The 15,523-nt window shown below is 38.0% G+C and overlaps 1 protein-coding gene across 1 annotated transcript in view; it reads left to right on the plus strand.

Annotated features, from left to right (window-relative positions):
* TMEM236 (transmembrane protein 236) overlaps positions 1–15,523 on the plus strand; it is a 54,434-nt gene that overhangs the window by 22,448 nt on the left and 16,463 nt on the right. Inside the window, exon 3 of the mRNA XM_007526677.2 lies at positions 1,685–1,829. Coding sequence (XP_007526739.2) covers positions 1,685–1,829 — 145 coding nt within the window. The remainder of the gene's footprint in view (positions 1–1,684; positions 1,830–15,523) is intronic.

Below are 15,523 nucleotides of genomic sequence, written 5' to 3' on the forward strand. Positions count from 1 at the left end.
TGGTGGAAGAGGAAATTGACAGGGAAGGGGGGAGGCAGAGAGGGAGAGAGACAGACAGACACCTGCAATACTGTTTCACAGCTCATGAAGCTTCCCCCTGCAGATTAAGGCTTAATTATAAAAGTAGTCCAAGCTGGATTAAGGTAGAGAGTAGCTCCCGAATTTGAAGAAAATATATAAATACAATTAACTGTTTATTCCATCAATCTCACACAGTGCCCATAAATATTCATATTTAGCAAAGGAGCCTGTGTGACCTCTGAACACTCTTAATTCTTGAAAGTTCATTTATCTAGAAAAGTAAATCTTCCTGTCTTGTTCTTTTCCTTCTAAAATGTCTTGCCTTTTGTATTTAAATATATTAGTTTTAAAATCAGCTTGACATATTTTTTTCTTTATTTTTTTTCTTGTTGTTACCAGGGGTTCACTACTCTGGGTCAAACCCCCTCTGCCCCCAAACAGGGTTATCACTGGGGCCTACATGATGAGAGACAGAGAGATGCTGGGAGCCGGGCGGTGGTGCAACCAGTTAAGCGCACATGGTGGAAAGCACACAGAGACAAAGATGCATGCAGTATTTGCTTCACCACTCATGATGCTTTTCCCCTGCAGGTAGGGGAGCAGGGGCTCAAACCTTGGTCCTTAGCCTAGTAATGTATGCAGTTAACTAGATGTACCACCACCCAGCTTGCCTTGGTCAACTTTTTTTTTTTTCCAGATGAAAGAGATAGGGAGAGTCAGAGTGAGAGAGGGAAAGATAACACAACATAGAAGCTTCTCCCAGTGTAGTCATGGGTGGACTTGAATCTGGGTTATCCACATGGCAAAGCAGGCATCCTTCTAGATGAATTATTTTGCCATCCCTCTTTATGTATTTTTAATGTTCTTCGTTGTGTGAGAGGAAGAGCAGAACACTGCTTTATAATTTCATTCAGTGTAATTTTCTACAAAAAGTTAGACATTTGATATTTCATTGAATGATTTTTTACAATCTTGTTTTCTACCTCTTTGTTATTATTTCTACTAATAGTTTTTTTCCATTTTGGGGAAATTTTCTCCATAAATGATCATGCATTATTTAATTAATTTCTCTCTCTCTCTCTCTTTCTAATGTTTATACTCTTTCTTTTACTATGCTAGCACCTCTACTGCCATATTGAATAGAATAGTTATGGTGGCTTCTTTGTCTTATTTTTGTTCTCAGATGGAAAAGTCTCAAATTGTCATTAACCTGATTCTTACCATACACTTTTTTTTGGTAGATACCTTAATCAAATGAAGAAATTGCCCCCCAAATCATAGCTGGTTTTACCTGGGATCTCCCTTCCTGAAAGACCCTAAACTTCGAGATTTGTTTTCCTAACTCTTTGAGCTAAGTCTATCAGAGACTCTGCTTTGTGATTGGATTGGAAGAAATCCCCCAGGTCACCATTCCCACTCACTGTGACATTTTCACATCCATTTGTCAATCTCTGTAATTAATTAAAAACTTTTCCAGTAATGGTAATCTTTATAATATCTTTAGAAATCATTCAAAATATTTTGGGCTTTGAGACCCTGAAACTATCTTTTTGCCTTTTGACAAATGTATTTACAACTCATTTATTAGTACTTGCAGACTAACAAAATTGTTTTTGAACAAAGCAAGTAACTCTTATGCTTCTAAATTATTTTCTAAAAACAGATTCAAAAAAGTACTACTAATGGTTCCACTGCTGTCTTACCTGATACTTTACCTGACCTGCCAGTCTCCCTGGTTCTGACATCCCTGATTGTGGTTGATATTATTGAAAAACTCAGGATATATCCTCTGAGAGGGAGGCAAAGAAGTAAGTATTATCTTAAGTATAAGTAGTATAAAAGTTGAAGATATGTTTCCTTGATATCTACTAACTTACTTGCTAATACTTTTTCTTAAAACTGACATTACAGACAGTAAGTGAAGTGAATAAGTAGAATCATTTTAAGATCTCCATTGATAGCTTGCCAGTTACTTTATCTCTTATTTGCATTTTGGTAATACACATAGACAAAGATGCCATATATTTAATACCAAAAATGTTAATGTTTGTACTTTAGGAAGAAAATTGTCCAAGTAAATCATAGATTTGTAATTTTAGAAATGCTCTTAAGATCTTAAGAATAGAATTTAGTTTGCACCTTGGACACAGGAAATGAATGTGATTACTGCAGTTATGTCCTAGAGAATAACATGTTTTTAGTTGTGGATTGCAAAAATAAAAAGACAACACTAATATAATCAAGATATGACATAGTCATCCAGCAGAGCTAAATTATTTCAGTTGGAACTAAATATAAATTGACCTTAAAAATCAAATTATTTTGACAAATGTTTTATTTTGCTCTTCAAATTTCCTCAACTTTAATTTCATTTAAAATTTTCATTATCTGCATTTAATTAACAGTATTTTTATGCTACAGTTGCTGGACAGTCAAAATGTCACATTTGAAGTGAGTAGATTTTAATAGTTTCCTGCTGTGTAACTTGGGTAAGCTCAGTCACAGAATAATAGGAATAATAGGAATACTCCAACAACTAAAGTGAAAACACCAAAGAATTACTCAAGGGGCCCAACTGCCACCCCTCTAGTCACTCTTGCTTCTCAAACTGAAGAACAAAGTGAGTGGGAAGCCACCAGGAAATCTGAGACTTTTAAGCTTTATTGTTCTCACTTTTCCCTAGGGGTAGGATTTGAGACACCACTGTGTTTAAACTAACACAGGTAACTAAGTATGTAAGATGTCAGTCAGGGGGCATCTGCTGAAGAAAGACATTCTCAACTTACAGAACCCAGTGTATTTGTATTGAACTGAAGACATGTAGGAGTCACCAAAGCCTTTGCTACTTCTCTAGACTCCTTACCAACACAAACCTATTTTATTTAATGATTCTGTATTTTCCATGCTAATGTGAACTTTCTGTCTACATTTTTAGTGAAAGTTTTCTTTTTTAAAATGCACATGCTTATTTTTGGAGGAGGGGTAAGATATTGACATTTTGCTTTTTTAATGATGAGTTGGATTTTTAAAGGTGATTTTCCTCCCTGTAGCCAGAAGTGATGGTTAACACTGGGAATCAAAATGAGAGAATTTTAGATAATTCAGTCTTAGGAAGAAGTCTATAAAACATCATGTACAACTGTTGCTTCTTATTTATTTATTGTATTCTCTTTATTATTTTCTTTAAACTGTTGCTTCTTAGTTGAAGAGCTTTATTTTCAAAAATATATTTAATGTGTTTATTTTGAATACAGAGAGAAATTGACAGGGGGGAGGCAGAGAGGGAGAGAGACAGAAAGACACCTGCAATACTGTTTCACAGCTCATGAAGCTTCCCCCTGCAGATGCAGGCTGGGGGAAGACTCTTCTTACTAATGCCCAACCAGGTACACCACTACCTGGTTCCCAGTTGGTCCTAAAGAACCTTATTGAACTCTTCTCTAACCAAACTTAGGAGAATTAAGATCTGGTCTACTAATTTCATTTAATAAAATAATACTTAAACACTAGAATTCACTTAAAACATTTTTGCAAATATTAATTGTATGCACTTAATTTTAAGTTGAACTTGAAACATATAGCCTTCTATACTCATTTTAACATGCATACTAATAAAATTAATTATGAAAATTTGAATCTATGGGACATTTTCATTTCCCTCTGGAACTTAACAACACATAAGTTAAAAAAAACTAAATTGTAATAAACTATCTGAATATCACAACTATACTATGTAATTGAGATTTCACTTCACATGGTGTCTCCAAATCAAAGAGGTAGGGAAAGAGTGGGTAGTGAATGGGGCCGGGTGGTGGTGCACCTGGTTGAGCCACATGTCTAGTCCCCAACTTCAGGGGAAAAGCTTCACAAGTGGTGAAGCAGTGCTACAGGTGTCTGTCAACCTTCCCCCCCCCTCCGCTCCCCTCTACCTCCCCTTTCCTCTCAATTTCTGACTGTCTTTATCCAACAAATAAGTAAAGCTAATAAAAATACTTTAGAAAAAGAGAAAGCCCCTTCTCTCAAAAAAAAAAAAAGTGGGTAATGAATATAGTTTAGAATAATTAGTTTCCTTTTGAGAATGTTGGGAAAGAGATTACATTCTATGTGCTACCTTTGAAACATGTGTATATATCTTTCAGCTTATGTTTTTAACTTCTACTTAGATGATGTAACCCTAAATGAAACTAAGGCTGATTTTATGGATACTCTTGAACTAGCCTAGTCATTTTAATTCTATGCTACAAAAGCTAGATCTTTGTGTGACTTTTTTTTTTCTAAACATATAACTAGGATTTGTTTCTTAGATGAAATATTTTCTCCAAGTGAAAGGCCTAAGTGATCACTACACAATAAAGTGTATTGTTCCAGGTGGACTGAGCTTCATGGGAACGTTTCCTGGAGCATAAATCCCTGAGGCACGGCAGTCTCACTGATACATGTACATGATACCTGACAGTGTCAAGCCCCAGTCTTCTGAACATATAGCAGGCATATAGTCTACAGCCTAACTGTCCCCACATGCAACTACTATGTCGGTATAGATGAGAGCACACTTTAACCTTTCATGTGAATTTTGCTATCTTAGTCTCAATTCTTTGATGACTGGACTGCTGGTAATCTTTCTTTCCTATTTGGAAGCTATATCCAAATTGTTCTCTGGTGCTCTCCTTTGTTGATTCATACTGTTCAATATACCTTTGTTCAGTTTTCATTTCAGTTGTCATTCTTGTGGAATGCATTTTCTTACCACTCCTACTAGACTCTCTGATCTCAAGACTCTTAAATACTGCTGGTACTTGCCTCTGGGATGTTGCTTGATGCTCTGTTGGTGCTTTAGCTTGATTACCTTTCTTTTCTGTCAGTTGTAATGTTGATTTCCCTCCTTTGAGTTTTGCTTTTCTAGAGAGGTCTCAAACAGTATAATGCATAGTTAGTTTCATTTGAAAACATAGTGTTATCCCCAAATGTGTATGTGCTGAAAGACTGACTGGATTTCAGTGATATTAATAATGGTAATTCGACTCCATCAGAAACCACCTTTCAGATCACTAGGTTTTTGTGGCCGATTCTGGTATACCAGACTTCTCCTTCTGAGGTTGTTTTCTCCTCAAAGGGTCTTACAGATTCTTGTTACATCAGACTGATATACATTGTCTGAACCCCCAAATCATGTTCACTATTAGACTCCCTTTCCTTCTACTGTGAAACCAGTGAATGCAAAGAGATGCATAAACTATTTGTGGGAGTTTTCAGTCCTTTGTGCAGGACATATTTGCATAGAATGAACCCAATCTCAGGTACTACATCACAGAGGGCTTTGATAGTATATCATAGTTAAAGTACATTGGGGCCAGGTGATAAATGAAACTTCATTTTTTTTTTCTCAAGTGTTGGAGTCAGAAAAGACTTAATGAATATATAGGATTGGTGGTGTCTTAAAGGCAGAGCTGTTGAAGAAAGCTTTTCTTTTTTTATTTCTTTATTGGGGAATTAATGTTTTACATTCAACAGTAAATACAATAGTTTGTACATGCATAACATTTCCCAGTTTTCCATATAACAATACAATCCCCACTAGGTCCTCTGACATCCTTCTTGGATCTGAATTCTCCCTACCCACCCACCCAAGATTCTTTTACTTTGATGCAATATGCCAATTCCAGTTCAGGTTCTACTTGTGTTTTCTTTTCTGATCTTGTTTTTCAACTTCTGCCTGAGAGTGAGATCATCCCATATTCATCCTTCTGTTTCTAACATATTTCACTTAACATGAATTTTTCAAGGTCCATCCAAGATAGGCTGAAAATGGTGAAGTCACCATTTTTTATAGCTGAGTAGTATTCCATTGTGTATATATACCACAACTTGCTCAGCCATTCATCTTTTGTTGGACACCTGGGTTGCTTCCAGGTTTTGGCTATTACAAATTGTGCTGCTAAGAACATATGTGTACACAATCTTTTTGGATGGGTGTGTTGGGTTCCTTAGGATATAAACCCAGGAGAAGAATTGCAGAATCATAGGGTAGGTCCATCTCTAGCCTTCAGAGAGTTCTCCAGACTGTTCTCCACAGAGATTGGACCAATTTACATTCCCACCAGCAGTGTAGGAGGGTTCCTTAGACCCCAAAACCTCTCCAGCATTTGCTGCTGTTACCTTTTCTGATGTATGACATTCTCACAGGAGTGAAGTGGTATCTCATTGTCTTTATTTGCATTTCTCTGACAATCAGAGACTTGGGGCATTTTTCATATGTTTCTCACCTTTTTGCATCTCTTCTGTGGTGAATATTCTGCCCATGTCCTCCCCCCAGTTTTGGATGGGGTTATTTGTTGTCTTGTTATTGAGATTTGCAAGTTCTTTATATATTCTGGTTATTAGACTCTTGTCTGATCTATTACATGTAAAGATATTCTCCCATTCTGTGAGGGGTCTCTTGGTTTGGGTAGTAGTTTCTTTAGCTGTGCAGAAGCCTTTTAATTTGATGTAGTCCTATAGGTTTATGCTTGCCTTAGTCTTCTTTGTAATTGGATTCGTTTCATTGAAGATGTCTTTAAAATGTATGTGGAAAAGAGTTCTGCCAATATTTTCCTCTAAGTATCTGATAGTTTGTGGTCTAACATCCAATTCCTTGATCCCCTTGGAATTTACTTTTGTATTTGGTGAAATACAGTGGTTCAGTTTCATTCTTCTGCATGTTTCAACCCATTTGTTCCAACACCATTTGTTGAAGAGACTCTGCTTTCCCCATTTAATAGTCTGAGCCCCATTGTCAAAGATTAGATGTCCATAGGTGTGAGGGCTTACTTCTGGGCTCTCAATTCTATTCCACTGCTCAGTATGTGTATTCATGTTCCAGTACCAAGCAGTTTTGATGACAATGGCCCTTTAATACAATTTGAGATCTGGGAGTGTGATGCCTTCGGTTCTATTCTTTCTTCTCAAGATTGTTTTGGCAATTCTAGGTCTTTTCTGGTTCCAGATAAACATTTGTAGCATTTGTTCTATTCTTCTAAAAAATGTGTTTGGGATCTTGATGGGGATAGCATTAAATTTGTAGATGGCTCTGGGTAGTATATTCATTTTGATGATGTGAATTCTTCCAACCCATGAACATGGAATATCTTTCCACTTCTTTGTGTCTTTTTCAATTTCCTTGAGTAGTGACTCATAATTTTCAGTATACTAGTCTTTCACTTCTTTGGTTAGGTTTATTCCTAGATATTTTATTGCTTTTGTTACTATAGTAAAGGAATTGATTTCTGGATTTCAAGTTCTTCTAATTTAGTGTTTGCATAGAGGAATGCCACTGACTTTTGAATGTTAATTTTGTAGCCTGACACCTTACTGTACTGCCTGATGGTATCCAAAAGATAACTGCTGGATTCCTTAGGTTTTTCTATGTATATTATAATGTCATCTACAAATAGGGAGAGTTTGACTTCTTCTCTTCCAATCTGTATGCCTTTAATTCCTTGCTCCTGCCTGATTGCTATGGCAAGAACTTCCAACACTATGTTGAATAGTAATGGTGATAGTGGGCATCCCTGTCTAGTACCTGATCTGAGGGGAAATGCTTCCAGTTTTTCACCATTGAGTATGATGTTTGCTGTAGGTTTGCTATATATAGACTCCACTATATTGAGGAATTTTCCATCTGTTCCCATTTTTTGTAGTGTTTTGATCCTAAAGGGATGTTGTATTTTGTCAAAGGCTTTCTATGCATCTATTGATATGACCATGTGTTTTTTTGTTGATGTGGTGGATCACGTTGATTGATTTACATATATTGAACCAACCTTGCATGCCTGGGATAAACCCCACTTGGTCAGGATGAAAAATCTTTTTAATATACTGCTGTATCCTATTGGCTAGAATTTTGTTCAACATTTTAGCATCTATGTTCATCAGAGATATTGGTCTGTAGTGTTCTTTTTTGGTTGTATCCCTGTCTGCTTTTGGTATCAATGTGATGCTGGCTTCGTAGAAGTTGTGAGGAAGTATTCCAGTGTCTTCAATCTTCTGGAAGACTTTTAAAAGTAGAGGTATTAGTTCTTCTTTGAAGGTTTTGTAGCATTCATTTGTGAAACCATCTAGTCCAGGACTTTTATTTTTGGGAAGATTTTTGATAACTGTTTCAATTTCATTGTTCATGTTATCTACTTCTTTTTATATATATATATATATATATTTTTTAAATATTTATTTTATTTATTCCCTTTTGTTGCCCTTGTTGTTTTATTGTTGTAGTTATTATTGTTGTTGTCGTTGTTGGATAGGACAGAGAGAAATGGAGAGAGGAGGGGAAGACAGAGAGGAGGAGAGAAAGATAGACACTTGCAGACCTGCTTCACCGCCTGTGAAGCGACTTCCCTGCAGGTGGGAGCCGGGGGTTCGAACCGGGATCCTTTGCCGGTCCTTGTGCTTTGCGCCACCTGCGCTTAACCTGCTGCGCTACCGCCCGACTCCCTATCTACTTCTTCTTTACTTAAGTTTTGGAAGTTGGTAGGTATGTAGGAAATTGTCCATTTCTTCCAGGTTCTCTAGCTTGGTGGCATATAGTTGTTCATAGAAGAAAGCTTTTCTATGGAAGGAAGGTTGGATCTTATGGGATTCAGATGCCCTTGTAGTAAGTGGACATGGCTAGAAAGTAAAAACAGCATCCATTTTATCTTCTATCTGGAATCTCAACAAAAATATTGCTGGAATGGAAGTTTTTTTTCTTTTCTCTCTCTCTCTCTCTCTCTCTCTGTCTCTCTCTCTCTCTCTTTTGCCTCCAGGTTATCGCTGGGACTACATGCCTTTTCCATGAATCCACTGCTCCTGGAGGCTACCATTGTTATTATTGTTGCTGATGCTGTTATTATTTTTGTTGTTGCTACTGTTGTTGGATAGTACAGACAGAAATTGAGAGAGGAGGGGAAGATAGAAAGGGGAGAGAAAGATAGAAACCTGCAGACCTGCTTCACTGCTTGCAAAGAGGCCTCTTGCAGGCAGGGGCTTGAACCACTGGTATCCTTGCACCAGTCCTTGCTCTTCACACCTGTGCGCTACTGCCTGCCCCCTGGAAGTTTTTCATTTTCTTTCTTCTCTCTCTTTTTAAATGAGATATCTTTTTGCAGTTACTGGGTAGCCTGTTTATCTTTGTACAGTTTGCTTTTGATGTGTAGAAGCTTTTTAGTTTGATGTGACCCCATTTATTTAATGATGTTCTAGGGATGGAGTTTCCAGATACATCTTTGATACTAAGGTCTTGAGATGTTTCACTGATGTTCTTTCTATTTATTTATTTTTATTTTTTTATTTTTATAATACATCTTTTTTTTTTGCCTCCAGGGTTATTGCTGGGGCTCGGTGCCTGCACCATGACTCAACTGCTCCTGGAGGCCATTCCCTTCCCCCTTTTGTTGCCCTTGTTGTTGTAGCCTTGTTGTGGCTATCTTTGTTGTCGATATCATTGTTGTTGGATAGGACAGAGAGAAATGGAGAGGGGATGGGGAGACAGAGGGGAAGAGAAAGACAGACACCTGCAGACCGGCTTCACACCCATGAAGCGACTCCCCTGCAGGTGGGGAGCCGAGGGCTTGAACTGGGATCCCTATGCTGGTCCCTGTACCTTGCGCCACGTGCGCTTAACCCATTACGCTACCGCCTGACCCCCCTTTCTATTTATTTTATAGTCTCAGGTCTAATATCAGGTCTTTGATCCATTTTTAGCTAATTTTGGTGCATGGTGTTAAGTGGTTTCATTTTTCTATATGTGGCTGTTTATTATTCCCAGCACCATTTGTTGAAAGACCTTCTTTTCCCCATTGAATGGTTCTGACCCTTTGTCATATTGGGTGGTTATATAGGTGTGGGCTTATTTCTGGGATCTCAAATGGTATAAGTGCTCATTTTTGTTCCAATACTTTATTATTTTAGTCACTATTACTTTATAGTACCAGCTGAAGTTGGGAAATGTGATACCTACATCTCTTTTCCTTTATTCTCAAGGGTGCTTTGGCTATGTGTGTGTTCCACACAAGTTTTTAGATAAGTTGTTCAATTTCCTTGACATTGATAGGGATTGTGTTGAATCTCTAGATTGCTTTTAGTAGGATAATATTTATTCTTAAAATCCATAAGCAAGGGATGTTTTTTCATTTCTTTGTGTCATCCTCTAATTCTTTTAATAATATCCTTTAATTTTCATTGTAAAGATGAAATGGAAGTTTTTTTAAATTGCAGTTTTGGAAACTTGCAGAGTTGTTTCAAGATTGCTATGAAGTCTTCTGAGAGTGGTGGGTAAGGAGGGAAGACTAACCTGCTGTCTCTGAGTGTCTCTACTCCTACTTAAACCAGGACACAATTTGTGTTGGCTTAGGAATTGGCATATCACATAAGAATTCATTTAAAAAAATGATTCTTCTGCTAGGTATCTGCTGCTCTAGCTCCTTATTTAGCTTCCTCGCCTATTTATTTCTAGAGTGGTACTTCTCCAGCTTCCTGGCTCCCTGGGTGCCATGGCACTGCACTACCTAGAAGCAAAGTATACTTCCCTCCTAGTTCTCATGATTGCTGCTGCTCTAGAATATGCTACAATACCACAGAACACAATTTTGTAGACAGAATAGTCCCATCCTGGGGGAATGATGCACAGATATAAGGCCTAAAATATACAAAAAACAAACAAAACAAAAACAGGTTACAGAGGCCTGCAGGATAGCTCACCTGGGAGAGTACCTGCATTGCCATGCATGTGACCTAGGGTCAAGTCCTTGATATAACATAACAGGGTGGCACTACAGTACTGGTGGAAAGTTTTGGTGTTGTCTCTTTCCCTCTTCCCCTCTAACTGAACATTTTAATCAGGAGCAGCAAAGGTCTGGCAATGACCCCAAACCCTGCATTTTATTTATTTTTAAATTTTTATTTATAAAAAGAAAACACTGACAAAACCATAGGATAAGAGGGGTACAACTCCACACAATCCCCACCACCAGAACTCCGTATCCCATCCCCTTCCTTGATAGCTTCTCTATTCTTTAACCCTCTGTGAGTATGGATCCAGGGTCATTATGGGGTGCAGAAGGTGGAAAGTCTGGCTTTTGTAATTGCTTCCCCACTGAACATGGGTGTTAGAAGTTTGATCCATACTCCCAGCCTGTCTCTCTCTTTTCATAGTGGGGTGGGTCTCTGGGGAAGTGGGGCTCCAGGACACATTGATGGGGTTGACTGTCCAGGGAAGTCCGTTTGGCATCATGGTAGCATCTGGATCCTTGTGGCTAAAAAAGAGTTAACATATAAAACCAAACAAATTGTTAACTAATAATGCATTTTAAATTATTTTATTTCTCATATTTTCTGTTTTATACAAAGCAACACATATTCATTTCATAAGGTTATCAAATAGACGTGAAGGAATGAAGGAAATTGAAATGAACTATAACCCTACATCGTAGATATTTGTAACTTATATCATCTTGATAGGCATTCTTCATGTAAGAAACCCTATTTTTGGAGTGGTACAATTGGTTAGTGTGTGGTACTTCTACAGAAAGCCCATTTAGTAACTTCTTTTTCTTATGAAAAAATAATGTATAAATATATATGTAGTAGATCTCATTCTTGTTACATCTTCTGATTTATCTATTTTTATTGGTATATCAATATGTTATTGTATCATTGAACTACAATTTAACTAACTCCCTGTGTTGGACATTTAGGTCCCCCTCCCCCCCAGTTTTTGACTACTACAAACATATGACATAGCATAGTGATGCTGTAAACACTACTGCTATGGAAAGCGTTGTGAAGGACAAGCATGTGGTTAGAACAAGTTAGGCTGTATGTGCTTTATTGGGCCAGGGATACAATCTATGGTCAGAGCATGTGCATTTGTATGGATCAGGTGGTCTTGTTTAATGGTTCCCCAAGCTGTGTGTGGGAGTCAGAAGCTACTTTGAGAGGTGACTTGTTGTTTTCGACGGGTTATGTTGTTTTCGCCGGGCTGGCTTCACGGGCGGGTAACAGACGACCAGGGACTCATGGTTGAGCTACAGGTAGTATCTCTTTATTCCTGCAGGACGCAGCACAATCTAAAACGAGCTAAGCTAAACTCAAGGTACAGTAAAACTCACAATGCTGTCTTTATATATACTTCCCAAGTAAGGTGGAAACAGGATGTGACATAGAGAGGGTGGAGAGAAAAGTGACTGGTGAAAATCAGAGTGTGACAAAGAGGGGGCAGATTAGGCAAGAATCCTATCACTGAACCACAAATGCCCTGGAGGGAGGGTGGAACTTGTTAACAGTGGTTATGTAAATAGAATGAAGTGGTTATGTAAATAGAATAGTGTTAAGCAGGGGGGATTTAAACCAAATGAAACAGAAGGGGTCTCATGCATACCAACAGTGACTGGCCCAGCAGAGACTGAAAATGGGGAGCATTAGCTGTTGCTGGAAGACAGCTGAATGCTGTCAGAATGATGACTGCAGAGTGTGTCCTCAGAAGACCCTGAGCTTCTGCACATGCCAGGACTCTTTGGCAAACATACTTGCCAGGAGAAAGAGACTCTTATGAACTGGCTGCACTTGAAGACAGAAGTGGAGGGAATCAGAGAGGACTGTATAAGCGAGGCGGCTCCATGGGGGCTATCTGCGCAGTCAGAGACCACTTGTCAGGGTGAGGTCAGCAGGCTATTTGAGTAGCAAACACCAGAGCCCTGCAGAGGAGTTGGTTTCCACTATCACATCAGTAAGAGGTGCCAGGTATGATGTTGGCAGGGCTAGGATTTCAAATAAATCTCCTCACAGTAGCTCTTGTCCAGATCTTCCTTTGTGGTTACTTTGGACTACGTGCTGCAGAGTCTCACAATCTAGATGATTATTTCTTTAGGTTAAATACCTCGGTGTTGCAATTTTAAGCTCAGAATATATGCAAGGTTTTGAGGAATTTTTGGTAGGTATCAGTCTATCAAATGGCTTCCTCTGAAGAATGCTCTAACTTACCCTCTAAGCTGCTATGTGAGAAAACACCTGTTTTTCCTCATTATAAGATGTTAGGTAATTTATTCCTTTTTAACATTTGCCAGCTTTATAGGCAAAAATAGCATCTTTTTAAAAGTAACTTACTTGAAATAGTAGTTGTGTTGAATATTTTCTTATAGGTTATTAATAATATATTTTAAAATTATGTATTTACGTCCTTGATTTTTTGTTTATTTTGTTTTTTCCAGAGCACTGCTCAACTCTAGTTTATGGTGGTGCAGGGGATTGAGCCTGAGACCTCTGAGCCTCAAGCATAAGAGCCTCTTTGCATAACCACTATGCTATCTTCCCTGCCCCCTTGATATTTTTCTTTTCATTAGTATAGCCTTTCATTATTTCTTTCTTTTCCATTTCATGAGTTCTGTAAATAATTATGACATTAAGCTTTACCCATCACAGAGGTACCTTATATATTTCAGAGTTATTTGTTCTTTAATTGTACTATAAAGTTTTTGATATAGGAAATTAAATTTTTATATAATCTAATATATCTCTAAAATGGATTATGCTTAAAAAGCCTTTTTTAATCCAAGTTAATTTACTTGGTAATTATTTTCTTTTTTAATTTTATTTATTTATTTAATATTTATTTTATTTATTTATTCCCTTTGCTGCCCTTGTTGTTTTATTGTTGTAGTTATTATTGTTGTTGTCATTGTTGGATAGGACACAGAGAAATGGAGAGAGGAGGGGAAGACAGAGAGGAGGAGAGAAAGATAGACACCTGTAGACCTGCTTCACCGCCTGTGAAGCAACTCCCCTGCAGGTGGGGAGCCAGGGCTCAAACCGGGATCCTTATGCCAGTCCTTGTGCTTTGCGCCACCTGCACTTAACCCGCTGCGCTACAGCCCGACTCCCTGGTAATTATTTTCTAAAACACTTACATTTAAATGTTTGATTAAAAAGAGAAGTTACATTCTCAGTAGGGTAAAATTTTATTAATTTACAGCTAAATAATAAATTAATCATGACGATCATTGTGTTTATTAACTTAATCTGACTGAGCTTTTAAATCTCTGCTGATGTTTATTTTCGTTGGTATTTCTTCTTCTTCTTCTTCTTCTTTTTTTTTTTTTTTTTGCCTTCAGGGTTATTGCTGTGGCTCAGTGCCTGCACTACAAATCCACTGCTACTGGTGGTTGTTTTCTTCCATTTTTGTTGTTGTTGTTGCTGCTGTTTTTGTTTGGATAGGACAGAGAGAAACTGAGAGAGGAAGGGAAGACAGAGAGGGGGGAGAAAGACACCTGCAGACCTACTTCACTGCTTGTGAAGCGGACACCCCTGCAGGTGGGGAGCTGGGGGCTGGAACCAGGATCCTTGCTCTGGTACTTGTGCTGCGCACTATGTGCGCTTAACCCAGTGCGCTACCGCCTGGCCCCCTCTGTTTGGTATTTCTAACTTTTAAAAAGTGCTTAATAGAGTGCTTTAAAAATGCCACTGTCAACCATAGCCTCTCAGTGAATTGGATTAGAATCAGTAGTGTAAGGGATATATATATTTTTATATATTTATATATTCTATATTATATATATATATTTTAAAGAAAACTCAGGCTGAGTTACACAGCATTTTACAGAACAGCCTTTCATGCCTGACGTACCAGAAGTCCCAAGTTTCATCCATAGCACCACCATGAGCTAGAGCCAAGCAATATTTTGGATGAAAACACAAACAAAAACAAAACCTTCACCGATTAATTCTGATTTGTGTCTGTGTGATTTACATCCCAGGAAGAACTGTGATTCTCACTCTTGACTGAATAGTAGTTTCACATAAGGGGCTTTAAAAGTTTTGACTCCCAGACTGTACCCCAGATAATTAAATCACAGTTTAAGGGGCAGGTTCTAGTAATTAAAAACCTCCTGGATCACTCATACTTGTGAAATATGACTGGAGTCAGTGAATAGGAGGAAAGTCAAGAAGATTTACAACCAAGAGTGTCCCAATGTATGCAAAACAGAATTTATCTGCTGAGACAGGATGAACAGAAGGAAGAGGATGGAAGGGGACAGAAGAGCAGGGCTTGGAGCAACTGCTATGGGGATGGGAGTGATGTGGCAAGACAAGGATAATGAGTGATATTTTAGGTACAGTGAAGAGGAGAATCCACAAATTAGTTTAGAGACTCATTTCCATGACTATTTGATTTTTCTTCAGTGATATTCAGAAATCTTAGTGCTTAATATAGAAATAATAGAATTGTAGGGCTGGTGGAAATTTAGGAGTTTGCAGAACATGAAAAGAAGGAGGAGATATTTCTCTGAATTATTTTTTCACTGTTGACTTCCAAAACACTTCTGTGAATGGCAATGACATTTTTTTTTTAATTGGTAGGTTAATGGTTTAAAGTACATTTGTTGGCATATTGGTATAATTTCTCATCTCACCAAGATGTCTGTAAAATACTCTCATCCCCCAAAATGTTGTACCAGGACCTGAAAAACCCCTGACCCCCACATCATCCTTCCCA

Source organism: Erinaceus europaeus, chromosome 6, assembly GCF_950295315.1.
Source record: "Erinaceus europaeus chromosome 6, mEriEur2.1, whole genome shotgun sequence".
In the NCBI taxonomy this organism is placed as follows: Eukaryota; Metazoa; Chordata; class Mammalia; order Eulipotyphla; family Erinaceidae; genus Erinaceus; species Erinaceus europaeus.